The following is a 13,565-nucleotide window of genomic DNA, read 5'->3' as shown; positions in this document are numbered from 1 at the left end:
GCTTTTGTGTTGAGAATAGACTGTGAAGGGGTAAGAGGAGATGCAGGGAGACTAGTTTGGAGGTTATTGGAATAATCCAGGCCAGAGATGACAGTAGATCAGACAAAATGGTAGCAGTGGCGATAGTGAGAAGTGGTTTGGTTCTGGTTATAATTTGAAGGCAGAACCAGTAAATTTTCCTAATGTGTTAAATGCAAGAAATGAGAAATAGAGAGCAGTCCTAGATTATTTTGACATTTTCTCGTCTGAGCATTTGGAAAATGGAGTTTCCTTCAAGTGGGATGAAAAGACTGTAGGTGGGGAGCAGGTTTTTTTGGGGAAGATGGGAGTTCAGTTTTGGGCTTATTGAGTTTAACACGTCATTTAGATATCCAGCTAGAGATGTTAAGTAAACAGTCAGATATGCAAGAATGGAGTTTGGGAGAGAGATCTGGGCTAAAGATAGTAATTTAAGAACCGGTAGCCTCTAGATGATATATAAATTCTTGAGCCTGGGTCAAATCACCAAGGGAATGAGTGTACATAGAGAAGAAGAGTGTACATAGAGAAGAAGAGAAGATAGATGCTTTCTATCTCCAGTAGTCTTGTGGTGCTATGGTATTAAGAGGTTGGGGAGAAGAGGCAAAGCAACCCGAAGAGCAACCTGTGAGGTAAAGGAAAATTGAGAGCAAGGTGTCCTAGTAGCCAGGTGAAGAAGGTGTATCTCAATGAGGGAGTGTTCAGCAATGTCAACTGCTGTGACTGGAGAAGTGAGGATTGACTAAGCTGTGAGAAGGTATCTGAATGGGTACATGTAAATATAGACTGTGTGTCTAACTGGATACAGTGGGAGTCACTGGAGAGACCTCCATGAAAACATCTTCCATGGAGCGTTGGGTGAACGTCTGATTAAAGAGAGTTTAAGAAAGAATTGGAAGGAATCGAATTACACGAATACACACAATTCTTGAGGAGTTCTGACCCAAAGAGACACAAAAAAATGGACATGGTAGCTGGTGGGAGAAGTGAAGTCAAGAGAGGGATTTTTTAAGATGGGAGAGATAAAAGCATGTCTGTTTATAGGACTGAACCAATAGGAAGCAAAATTTTCATGATGTAGGAGCAGTAGAGGAGGCTTGCTGGAGTAATGTTCTTGAGTAGGCCACAGAGCAGATCTGCACAAGTGGTAAGATGCACTTTAGAAAGGAGTGTGGATGGTTCACCTGGTGACAGGTGGAAGGCAGAGAATGCGCTGGGAAGTGGGTGGACCTGGTGGTGACACTCTATGGAAATTCTCTTCTCATGGCTTCAGTTTTCTGAGTACGGTCATTAGCTGAGAATGAGGATAGGGAGGAGGTTCTGGTGATTTGGGGTTAGAGACGGTGAGAAGCAAGAGTGTGAGTAAATGGACTAGGGAAGTATATTATGGTGTTTATTTGTAGAGTACCATGTAATCCTCAGAGCACATGAGTTAGCTTTGCGCTGTGAATATTAAAATGATTAAACTTTGAAACAAAGCTGAGCTGCTTTTTGATAAAACCTCTATTTTAAGCAGCCCTTGAACTACTTAATTTCATCTTGTATCTTTTATTTTGCAGAAAAACTATGGGCAAGCTGATGAAGATTGTAGGCATGGTATGTTTAAAAATATCCCTTTTCCCTTTTGAATTATTTAATTGAGCAATGTTTAAGATTTGATTTTTTTCATATGCTAATTTCAGAAGTGATTATAATACTTAAAACCCCTCACTTTACTGTGGTGACTAGTGACCAATTTGGATGACGAGTTTCTGCTGCGATGGGTGTACATGTGAATGTTGTTTCTAGTCACCAGTGTTGACATTCCTTTCACTCCCTTGGGAACATTGATAGTGTCCTTTTATAGTTTGTGTGAGTATTTTCAGTTGATAAGAGCCAAATTTTAAGAACTGTTACACATATTGATTAAAACGTTAAGCTTGGATAAATGGAAAGGCTGGGCCTATTCCTCCTAAAATGTTTTTTTCTCCTTCATTAGAAGATTTCCCTTAGAGAGAAGATACTGACTACAATGCTCTTTAGTGCTTCTTCCTGTTTTCTTTTGGGCCGGAAGTTGGTTAATAAGATTCTTGCTCTTTGGATATTCAAAGAATAGAAATCCTTTTCTTCGTGATTGCTGCCAGTTCACTAGAGTGAATCTAGGAGTGAGTGGGAGAAGGGCTCCCTGTACGTTCTCACACACTCTTGGTGGGATTTTTTGCACAGCTCAGTGATTTGGATAATATAATGTTTCATTTATCCAGAGTTGGGGAGAGGTGCTGAGGTGTTTAACATAAGTTAATTTTTTCTGTTTATTCCTTTGTGTCAAAACTTTTAAAAGTATTAACTATTTTTGTTGTAAACCTTGCAAAACGATCTCACATAACTCCTGTGGCATATTGGACATAATTTAACCATTCATTAAGGATCCAATGACCTCTTTGTGAACCTCGCTTCATAGAATTGTACGCTTTGGGAGTTAATGGAATTTGAGATGTATCTAGTACAATCTTCCTTTAACAAAATCCTTAGTATCTGTGGACATTTAAAAATTACCAGCAAGCCAAATAATAAAAAGTCAAATAATGTAGAGGAATAAAAGAGAATCATTTCTCCTTTTTACTCAATCATTGTTACTAGTTTGCTGTATCTTCTGTACCTTTCTCTATAGTGATAAACACAAATGCTTATAATACATAGATAGGGTTTTTCCTTTAAAAGTTAGAAAATAATTATGTGATCATTACAAAGCAGCTTTCTTTCTTACATACCAATAGATCATGGATCTGTACTAAGTTAACACGCCAGCTCCAATTCCTGCTTAATGTTCCATGGTATAGATGTGCCTTTATTCAGCCATTCCCATATTGATGGGCATTCAGGTGGTTCTCGTTTTTTAGTTTGTCATTATAGTCCATCCTGTAATAAACATATATTCATTCTTACTGTTGCCTTTGTTTCTGAAGGATAGATTTAAAAGTTGGATGTCTGGGTTAAAATATATACTTATAATTTTAGTGAACAGTCAGATTAGTTTTAAATACACCCACCAGTCACATGTGAGAATGCCCGTTCCCTGTAATCTCATTAACACTGGAACCTATTGGTCTTTTTTTTTAATTGAGGTCACGTTGGTTTATATGGGACCTATCAGTCTTGACATTTGCCAGTCTCATGTATAAGAAATGGCCCTTCTTTCTTTAATTTTTACTTCTTTGAGTACTAGTGAGGTTGATACAGTCTTCTTATTTTGGAGATGTGCAAAGTCCCAGAGGGTTAAATGACTTGTGAAAAGTCACAGAAGAGTAAATGCTGTTGGTGAAGGAGCATATGGAAAAATGTTGCATTTTTCTGTTCTTTTATTTAGCATATTAAAGTTAAATACTGTTTTAGAACTACTGAATTACCAAAATAAAAGTTTAGCCAGGAAACTTTTGGAGGTGATGGGTATGTTTATTACTTGGATTGAGATGATAGTAACATGAATGTATACATATGTCCAAACTCACTAAATTGTGTACATTAATTATATGCAGTTTTTTGTATGCCACTTATACCTCTATGATGTTGGGGAAAAAGGGTTAACCAATGTCTGGGATAAAGTTGTAATGAAATGAGTGTACTCTTGTGGTGTTGGTGGAGTGTGAAGTGGAATTCAGTTTGGTAATATGTTTATACCCTTTGACCCACTAATCTCATTTCTGTGATACTATCCCAAATAAATAATCCACAAGAAGGAAAAAATTATTTGCGAAATGGTACTCATTGCAGTGCTGTGTGTAAAAGTAAAAGATTGGTTAGCTTCCGGTAAGGGAGGAGTTCATTAATTAAATTCTGTGCATTCCTTGTTACGATTCATGTGATAAGTAAGGACATGAAAAATGCTTGTTTAAGTGCAAAATCAGTGTGTATAAAGTTGTTCATTTGAAATAGACATTTGGGAATATTGGCTATGTTTATACATATATATTCTTAGTTGTAGAGTTGTGCTGTTTTGTGTAATTTATTTTCTTTTCAACTTTTGGTAACATTATTTTTATGTAAGATAAAATACCATGGGTAAGCAGTCAATTAGTAATAAAAGGCAAGACGAGACTCTCCATCTCTGTTAATTGTTATGCTGCTTTGTAGTGCCGGAGAGCCGTGAAATAGCTCCTATCTTGATGGCCCCAGACTTTATGTTTGCATTTTATGTACAGCATTGTCTTGATGTCTGTTCCCTCACTGTCAGACTATCAGTTTGCATTCCTTGCAGCTCTAAACATGCCTCATTGCTACTGCCCTACCCCTCTTCTCCACTTGCTGCGTCTGACTTTCTGATTTCACTCAGGCAGGGTTAGGAAATCAGGCAATCTTTGTCATGGAATTAAAAACCATTAAAAAGTTTTATTGTGAAATATTTAAAACATACAGGAAAGTAGAAGAAATAGTAAAATAAACATTCATATTCTTAAAACTTAGATTATAACATTTTACCATATTTACTTCATTTATTTTTTCTGAAATATTTAAAAATAATTACAGATACCATATTTATCCCTAAATACTTCAGTATGCATCTAAAAATAGACCATAACTACATAACCACAATATTATTATTAACCTAATAAAATTGACAGTAATTCTCTAATATTATCTAAAACTCTGTCCATAATCAGATTTACCTGGTTGTCTCCAAAATGTTTTTTATGGCTGATTTATTCAAAGCAGGAACTAATCAGAGTCATAAAATTTTAAAGTTGGAATTGTACTTCAGTAAGAGTAAATAGACTCTGAGTAAGGACTCAAGGACATCTTGAAAATAAATTTCATAGGCTTGAAGTTCATGGATTTTAGTTTTGAGTTTAGTGTTGAGTTTTGGATAGTAAAGGTTGCCAAGCTGGTGACCACTGGATAAGTGAGGGGGTCAAGTCTGTTTTCATTATCTGGAAATAAGTTGTATTTGGCATAACAGGAAAACTTTCATTAAATAATGATTTTTTTTCTGCCTTTGAAATATTCATTCTATAGGAAACCTACTTTTTTTACAGTAACAAAATGGAATGAGGTAAATGGAGAAAGTGAAATCAAAAGAAAATCTTATCAACTAAAAGAGTATTGTATTACATGTAATGTGTAGGTCTAACTCAGTCGGCATAAAATCAATGACTGTTTTTCATAAGGCTGCAAGACTTTTAAACCCTATTGAGAGTGTCATTAATTTAAGAAATCATCATTACAAACAAAGGAGTTTGGGGCATCCGTTGACGTTTATTGTAATGAGAACTTGCCCTGTGAAGTAAATGATTGAGTAACTGGCTTCCCCTGTTGAATAGAGGCTGATGGTATTAAAAAAGGTGAATTGATATGTGATTGATTGAACCTTGTACACTTTCCCTGGGGGAAAATGTGACATCTTTACCCACCCTTCTTTTCAGAAAAGTTTTGGTTAAGTAGATTTTATAGTAATTAAAAAATTTTTTTTGAAAAATAGTTGGTTAACAGGTAGGAATATATATGCTCAGAATTATCTCTGGGTCAGACCCGCTGAAATGTGTTATTTTATTTAATCACATTGTAATATCATTCTAGTTTTGCAGGTGAGGAAACAGGCCTTGTGAGATTAAGTAACTTGCTTAAGAGCACAGGGCCAATCCAGAGTGAACCGTGGTTTTGAAGTGAGGTCTTTCTGATCTGGAAGGCTGTACGCCTTTTCTTTATCCTATACCGCTGACTGTGTATTCTTTAGGATTTTGCAGATGATATTCTTTTTTGGCACAATAAACTTGGAACAAAAAGGCAAAGGGTGTTTTGTATTATAGAAATGAAAAAACTGAGGCTCAGGATCACTTAATCCTTGGTGGGATGGGGACAAGAATTTGGGTCTTCAAGCCCCTAGTCCATCCAGTGTTTTCTATTCGCCAGACTTTTAAAATAGGGATGCATTCCAATAATATGTATGAATTCATTGTTCTTTAGATCCAGTTACAGTAACTTTTTTTTAATTTCATGTATACAAGCCTTATTTTTCCAACAGGAATTTTAAAAACGTTTTTGTTTTGAAATAATTATAGATTCACAGGAAATTACAAAGAGAGTACTAAGAGGTCCCATGTATGTTTACCCCACTGGTTACATCTTACATAACCATAGTACAATATAAAAACCAGGAATGCATAATTCTGTGTCATTGTATCATGTGTAGATTCGTGTGACCACCAACATAGCTGATGCAGAATTATTCCATCACCATGAGTACCTCACTTACACAACCCTTTATGGTCACACTCACCACCCTCCCACCCCCCATTCCTAATCCCTGACAACCACTCATCTGTTCTCCTTCTCCATAATTCTCTCATTTTGAAAATGCTACATAGTGGAATCATGCTCAATGTGACTTTTTAAGATGGCTTTTTTCCCCTCACCCTCATGCCTCTGAGATCCATCCAAGTTTTGTGTATCAATGTTTCATTCCTTTTTGTGGTTGAGTAGTATTCCATGCTATGGCTGTACCACAGTTTGTTCTCCGAGGCTTTATGGAATGGGGTATTGAGTTTCACTATTCCTTTCCCCATAATTCCTATTAACAGTTTTAAATAAAGTTCTTACATTTAAATCGATAGGAATAAAAAGTTAAATTATAGAATACTAATTTCGGAAGAGAATAAAGTCAGGGAAGTGAGTGTATATTTAATATAAGATATGAGTTAAGTTTGAGGACTGTTATTCTCTAAATATCGTACTCTTTTTTTTGTATGAATAGAAGTTTAAGTAAGCAATAGTCTTTGAACTTATGTGAAGTCAAGTGCAAGAGCCTCAGCATAGTTGTGTGACTGTCTGTTCTAGGCATTTTCTAATTTCTGCAAGGTATCAACTGTAGTCAGGTGTGACATCTTAAAATGTATTTCATGTTTTTTTTCACTCATGGCATAAATATTTGTTAGCATTAATTTTTTATTAACTGAAATTATACACAAAAGGAGAATTTTAAAAGAATTTAAAATGAATGGTACTCTACAAAATCTTAGTAAATACTGTACCAAAGGCAGACTCAAAATTAAGATTATTGTGAACATCTAAAAATACAACTCTCTCCCATAGGGCAAAGAGAATAGTCAGAGGCAAAATATCAGTTTTTCTCAGTAAGCAAATTATTAAAAAAAAAAAAAAAGTAGGCAAATTAACCATGGAAACAATGAAGTAAAGGAGTGCCTTAGAGGATCTGGGAAAAATTTTGCTTTTTCCACTATTAGGACTACAACGGACATGGCAAGAGGTTGACTTCGAAATTGAAATGGTGGTGGGGGAAGATTTTTAAGATTAAAAAGTACAGTTAGATTGATTGCTTTTATAAAAAAGCCTCTTAATCCAGTTATTGAACAGTTAACAGAGAGTAACTTTACTGTAGCTACTATATAGCAAATGCCTCTTGGAAATTAGGATTCTTTATAAAGAGGAAGTTGAAGGCACTTAATACAGCAAATTTTCTCTCTCTCTCTTTCTCTAATGCATACACGGTGTAGGACAGGCTACTTTTGCAAATATTTTAACTTTTTAAGTAAAAAGTATTCAAGCATGTAGATGAAATAAAAACCTTTTACGATGACCTGGGAACCAGGTTTCAGTTTTGTTTTTATGCTTAATTGTGTTGTCAGCTTTTTACTGTGTATAATTATTTTATATTTTTATAGTAATGAGGAAGTTGAGGAACATTTAATGAGTCAGCTGTAAAATTTAAACTGGAATACTGAAAGTAAATCTGGAGAAATGACCTGTGTTCTTGTAGTGTGCAAATATCCAGAAGGAAGGAGTCCGAGAGTCTTTACAATGAATTTCAGTTGAAGGAAAGAGCACTTCCAGAAATAAACAGTAAGATCGTAACTTAAAAGCTCAGTGCATACCCAGGGAGGCTGTAAGGGAGATCACTAAGACTTTTGTGACCAGATTTAGACCAAATATTGAAAGGAGCAAGGTAGTAGTGATAAAAAAAAAAAGTATATTGCAGTGTTTAAAGCTGGAGATGAAATATTCAGAAGAGGTCTAGGTGATCCCTAACATTGAATACTGTTAGGGCTTTTCATTTTCCAAAAGCATTTTGTAAAGGAAACATTTTATCTACAAAAGACTTTGGTAGGAAGGGCCTAAGATGTCGCAAAAGCTGCAGCCCACATGGCCGAAAGTGTGCATTTATTACGATTGGAAGGAAAGAGAGCAAAGGAAAAGGGTTGAGGCAGAGGAGAAGAATGGTGGGAAAAAACTCCACTTTAGCAAAATGGACACTGGAGTGTTTTACCACAGTGTTCTTACTCTGGTTTATGTTAGACTTTTTGTTGCTGGTAACAAATGGACATTTTAACTTCTGATTAGTAACTTGAGTTAGGCCTTCCACTGTTCAGAGTCTGCTTATAGACCCTCTCTCCCCAAAGTATATACTATTTGGCAAATAAGTTTATTGCCAAGAATTAAATGGCTATTATTTAGGAAGGGAATTTATTTTATATATTTATAAAAGGAATCTATTTTTATTTTTGATTCAGTTCCTGAAGTATTGGTTCTGCGAGTATAATTATATCCAAGCAGTGAATAATTTCACTTTATTAATGACTAAAAGATTTAGTTTTTATGGTCACTAAAAGATTTCTTTTGAAAATTTTGGAAGAATACCTTGATTAGTCTAAGATCTTCAATAAAAGATTTTGGGAATAACTAAGGAATTGATAAAAGAAATAACCTAATATGATCATATTGCTGAAAAAATATAGAATAATACTCAACATTTACTATACTTTCAGCTTGCTTTAAATTACCTTTCTCATTGCAGATAATTCTTTACGAGCAAGGGGAATTACATTTTAATTGTTGATCCTCTCCTTTTGATAGCAAGAGGCTATCAAACCCTAGCTGAGGCTGTTTAGTTGAAATGGTTGACTATTTGGTTGAAACTCCTTTAATATTGTTCAGTTTCTGGTCCAAAACATTCCAAGTAAGACGTATTTCAAGTATTAGAAAATATTACAAAAACTTAAGAATGGGAAGGGCTAGAGACTTGAATACAGCAACTTAAGCTAAGGTGTTCAGATTTCCTCCTTTGTGACTCGCAGTGGACGGGAAGGAGCAGTTCCGTTTGGGAACAGTTATGTGCCCACAGTATAATTTTGCAGATCGTTGGTGGGAAGATTTACTTGCAAGGAATTGTAACTTTTCTACAAATGCACAAGATTAGATTATATTTTTAATGTGATCTCTTTTGGCAAGTTTAATTATTATAGTTGAGGTGAGTTTAGTAATACACTAGGCCATACTTTGTTTTCTTTCAAGCTTTTTCAGGATGTTAAATATAATAAGGGACCAGATTGGCAGCATTGCTGTTTAATTTTGTTATATGATACAATAGTAGGAGACTTTTATGTGTGTGTATGTGGGGAAGATTGTCACTGAGCTAACATCTGTGCCAGTCTTCCTTTATTTTATGTGGGATGCCACCACAGCATAGCTTGACAAGGGGTGCTAGGTCTGTGCCCAGGATTCGAACTCACGAACCCCAGGCCACTGAAATGGAGTGCCTGAACTTAACCACTATGCCACCAGGTTGCCCCGTGAGACCTTTTTATCTCTAATTGTTGACTGTTTCTTTGTCATAGTTCTTCATAGGAATCCTCTAAGAGATAAACTGAATTGTATTTAAAGGCAACAGTTGGAAGAAAGTACATCAGTACTGCTTTTTTGTCTAAAAAAGAGAGAGGAGAGGGAAACATTTTGATAAATATGTTTGACATTCAAACATCAATATAATGGAAGAACTTTTACAAAGTAAAATTCACCAGATACCTTATATAAAACCAAAGATCTTTGAAAAGCATTTGTAAAATATGATGTAGTTTAATACTCTTTAAACATGATATAATCACCTGAGGTTGAAATATTCTTAGATTTTTTTCATTTCCCCAAAACATTCTGTATTTCCTGATAACTAGTTTCTTAATATCCCAGTTACTGAAAATGAACTGGGATATTTCCTTTGCAGTTGTCAGTATTGCTTTATAATTTTTATAAGGGGAAGGTAACATCTAGGGAACTCTTATGAGGAGAGTGTGCTAGATACTTTATATAATTATCATGATTAATCTTTACTGCCACCTCATTAGGTAGCCTTTTACAGGGGAGGCAGGAGGATTAGTGAATGTAAGTAGTCCAGACATTAGTAGGACTGTCGTTTTTTTCAGAGCTTTTCCTCTGCATTATATCATTTGATCCTTACAACATATTTTTACGTCTCTATTTTGCAGATGATCACACTGAGGGCCAGACAGATAAAGTGACTTGCCAAAGGTCGTATTTGAATAGTTTTAGGAATAGTAAGATCCAAAGGAGATGTGGGCTTACTGTGGAATTTTATAAGATGCTCAAGACATTCTTAACAATGCTCTATTGGAGTTATTTAGTTACTGGAATTATCCAGTGACAGTTGAGTAATGAATGATACGTAACATGGATGGGGTGAGACAACAGATTGGCCCGAACTAAAAGTAATTGAATAAAACCTTTTTAAATATAGAGTGATTGCAACTTTCAGTTAAGTAATCTGATTCAATAAAGGGAATATACATAAAGATGTTTATTGCAGTGGTACTTTTGGTCGTTAAAAATTGGAATTGTTCTGGAGCAAGGGAATAGTTAAATAAATTGATATGTCTACTTGATGGAACATTATGTAGGCAATGATATGATAAATGTAAACGCTGGAATAACGTGGAAAATATTGAATGTGCTGAGGGGAAATAAAGCAGAATACAAACTGTTATATTTACATCAGTTACAATCATGTAACAATTTTGTAAATATTCATAAAAATTGGAAGAGAATGTGAATAAGTGAAAACTGTTTGAGAGGTGAGCTTATGGTGAACTCTCATGTAGAAGTTTATTAGTTTTTATAGTGTAATTTGTGTAATAAAATTGAACATTATAACAAAAGGATATATTCAGTACAAGCAAAATTAATTAATTATGAACAATAGATCCAATGGACTTTACATATGTAGTATGTTATAGTTAAGCAGAACATTTCCTTGGGAATAATTAGAAAAAAGTGCAATTTCCAAAATATTTTCTTTCACCAAATTATTTTCTTACAAAGGAAGCTAAAGTGTGTATAAACTAAAAGTAGAATTTTGGACATAACAGTAAAGAGAAGGATACAGCTTGTTTTACTAGTTGAACCATTAGCAGTTGCTGTGAGAAATCATCTCAAATGACATGGCATAAAAATGATTATATTTTGTATTGTTAGAAATCTGTGCTCCCTGTGATTGAATTAAATTAAATCTGTAAACACTTGCAAATAATTTGAGTAGCATTTTCTATGGCCACTTGACAGTTAAGTTCTTGGTTAATCTTGCTGGTTTTGATAAAGGTTAATTCTTAATTGTTTAGGAATATCAAGTGTTGAGATTTGCGGTTTCTATTCTTATACATTTTAATGGCACTGGGTCTCTTGTGTCACTGTCAAAAATGTGAGAACTTTACTCACCGATTATCTCTGCAGTTTAAAAGCCCTCATTTACTCCGAAATCATAGGTTGAGCAGTATTTTGTACTGGAGAGCTTTGAGATGACTTCTTTTTCTTGTGGTTGTGGTGTGATCCAGCCTGCTCTCGGCTGCAGTGGGTTAGCTGTGTGGATTGCCCTGTGTTTTTTCTTGTCTTTATGTGTGTGTTAGACAGAACTGAAAGGTCACTGCTTTCCTCTAGTATTTGAAGTTATTCTTTTAGCATAGAAGTCATGCTTGTGATATGTGCTAATATTATAATCAAGAAAAATGTGTGTTGCATGTCACATGGTTAATGATGGCTGCTCTTTCATGACAGTGCTGGGAGAAGGACTGGCGAAGGGAGATGGTGCCTTTCAGGCAGTGCTTTGCTGCATGCAGCTGAAAGGAAAGCTCCAGACCGTATCCAACATTCTTGCCAAGTCACTGACAGGGGAGTCCCTGGTACGTTGTTAGCTCTGATTTTGAATGTCCGAAAACAGATTCATTCATTCATTCCTTAGGCATATTGTGAGAAGAAAAATTAGTGTGCATTTTTCCTCTGACCTCCTCCTTTCAAAGTTCACGAGTATCTTGAGATACTCATTTCTCTTGAACAAACTGATGTTTAGTCATTGGATTCTTGTAGTGTGATAATAGATATAAGAATTGCAGGTACTTTTTAAAGCTTTGAAAGTGTAGGATAATTAGATGATTTTCTTTAAAGATAATTTAACAAAGCCGAAATATTTTCAGGTTTTAAAATACTCCTTTGGGCATATGATCTTACAGGATTCTTAAATTCAACCATTTATTTTATAAAATATTTAAGTTTATCTAAACTAAGTAATAATTACTTTTATTTCTGAAGATGGTATGTGTGTAAATTAATATTCATGACCACTCTGATGGAGGAACTATCTAATTCTATTCAGACTTTGGGATAAATTTTTTAATGTAGCATTTAATTTTCTAGAATTTTTTGTGTTTCTTTTTGGTTGAGATAATTAAAAGACTACTTTTTGGAACTTAGAGTTGGCGATCTATACAAATTGGAAGAAAAGAGGTATTATAACGTTTTTTTACTGTTGGTAATTGTTACAAAATTTGCTGACCTTTTTCAGGAATCATGATGAAAAATAGTCAAAGCAAGAAAATATATGTATACTTGCTCTACAGCATGCATTCCCTATACCTTATTTGTTCTTCTGAGTTCATAGCCATTTTGAAAATCTGAGCAAAGTTGTGTTTTCATTGCAAATAAATATTTATGGTTAAAAAAAAGAAATTAGGAAAGTACTTGGTATATTGCTGAGTGTAATGTAGTGACCCATCTCAGAGGGTAATTTAGTTTTTCTAAGGAATTACTGTGTAGTGAATTGTTTAATTGGTTTAACAATGTTTTTTGATTTCACCAAATTCACCAATGAATATAAAATCTAAAGGGTATTAATATAGCAAAATTCTAGAGCTGTTTAGTTCTAAATAGATGATAAAGAATATTATTTTTTCTTTATTATTAAGATAATTCTATCCTTAAGGAACTTTTCTCTATAAGTTAAGCATATTACACAATTTTACCTGTTGGGTTTTTAAACTAGCAAGAGTAATTTACTTTTAAATCTCAAGTGAAATTTGAATTTCAGAAGAGTGAATAGTTTGCATATTTTCCTTTAACAGTTTTATTAATTGAGCCATCTTTAAGGTGGTATTATCATTTTATGTAAATCTGAGTCATGGGTAACTGATTGAGTTAACCGTTTTACAAATATAGGCCCTTTAGTTTTAGGGGAAAAAAGTTTATTTTTCTCTTCACTTATCCTGTCTTGCTCTTCAGTGATACCCTTTGTGAATATTTTATTGAATTGATTTCAAACTCTTATGCAACGTGAATACAGTGTTTTAGGGCACACTGCGTGTTTTGTTCTGTTAACTGTTTTAACTTTCCTTGTGGATGGTTAGCTTTTTTATCACCATTAATGGTAGTGAGGATGGGAGATGAGGATAGCATTTTTTTTTTTTTTGACAGATAAAGCTTAGAAACAGCTGAGAAATTGACTT

General features: G+C 34.4%; 1 protein-coding gene across 35 annotated transcripts in view; it reads left to right on the top strand.

Annotated features, from left to right (window-relative positions):
• Positions 1-13,565, top strand: part of HELZ (helicase with zinc finger) — a 176,829-nt gene that overhangs the window by 33,873 nt on the left and 129,391 nt on the right. For all 35 annotated transcript variants that reach the window (XM_023651614.2, XM_023651612.2, XM_070225659.1 and 32 more), the window contains 2 exon segments: positions 1,578-1,614; positions 11,845-11,969. In XM_023651614.2, coding sequence (XP_023507382.2) covers positions 1,578-1,614; positions 11,845-11,969 — 162 coding nt within the window.

This window comes from Equus caballus, chromosome 11 (genome assembly GCF_041296265.1).
Source record: "Equus caballus isolate H_3958 breed thoroughbred chromosome 11, TB-T2T, whole genome shotgun sequence".
Lineage (NCBI taxonomy): Eukaryota > Metazoa > Chordata > Mammalia > Perissodactyla > Equidae > Equus > Equus caballus.
This window is presented reverse-complemented; position numbering and strand designations above follow the sequence as displayed.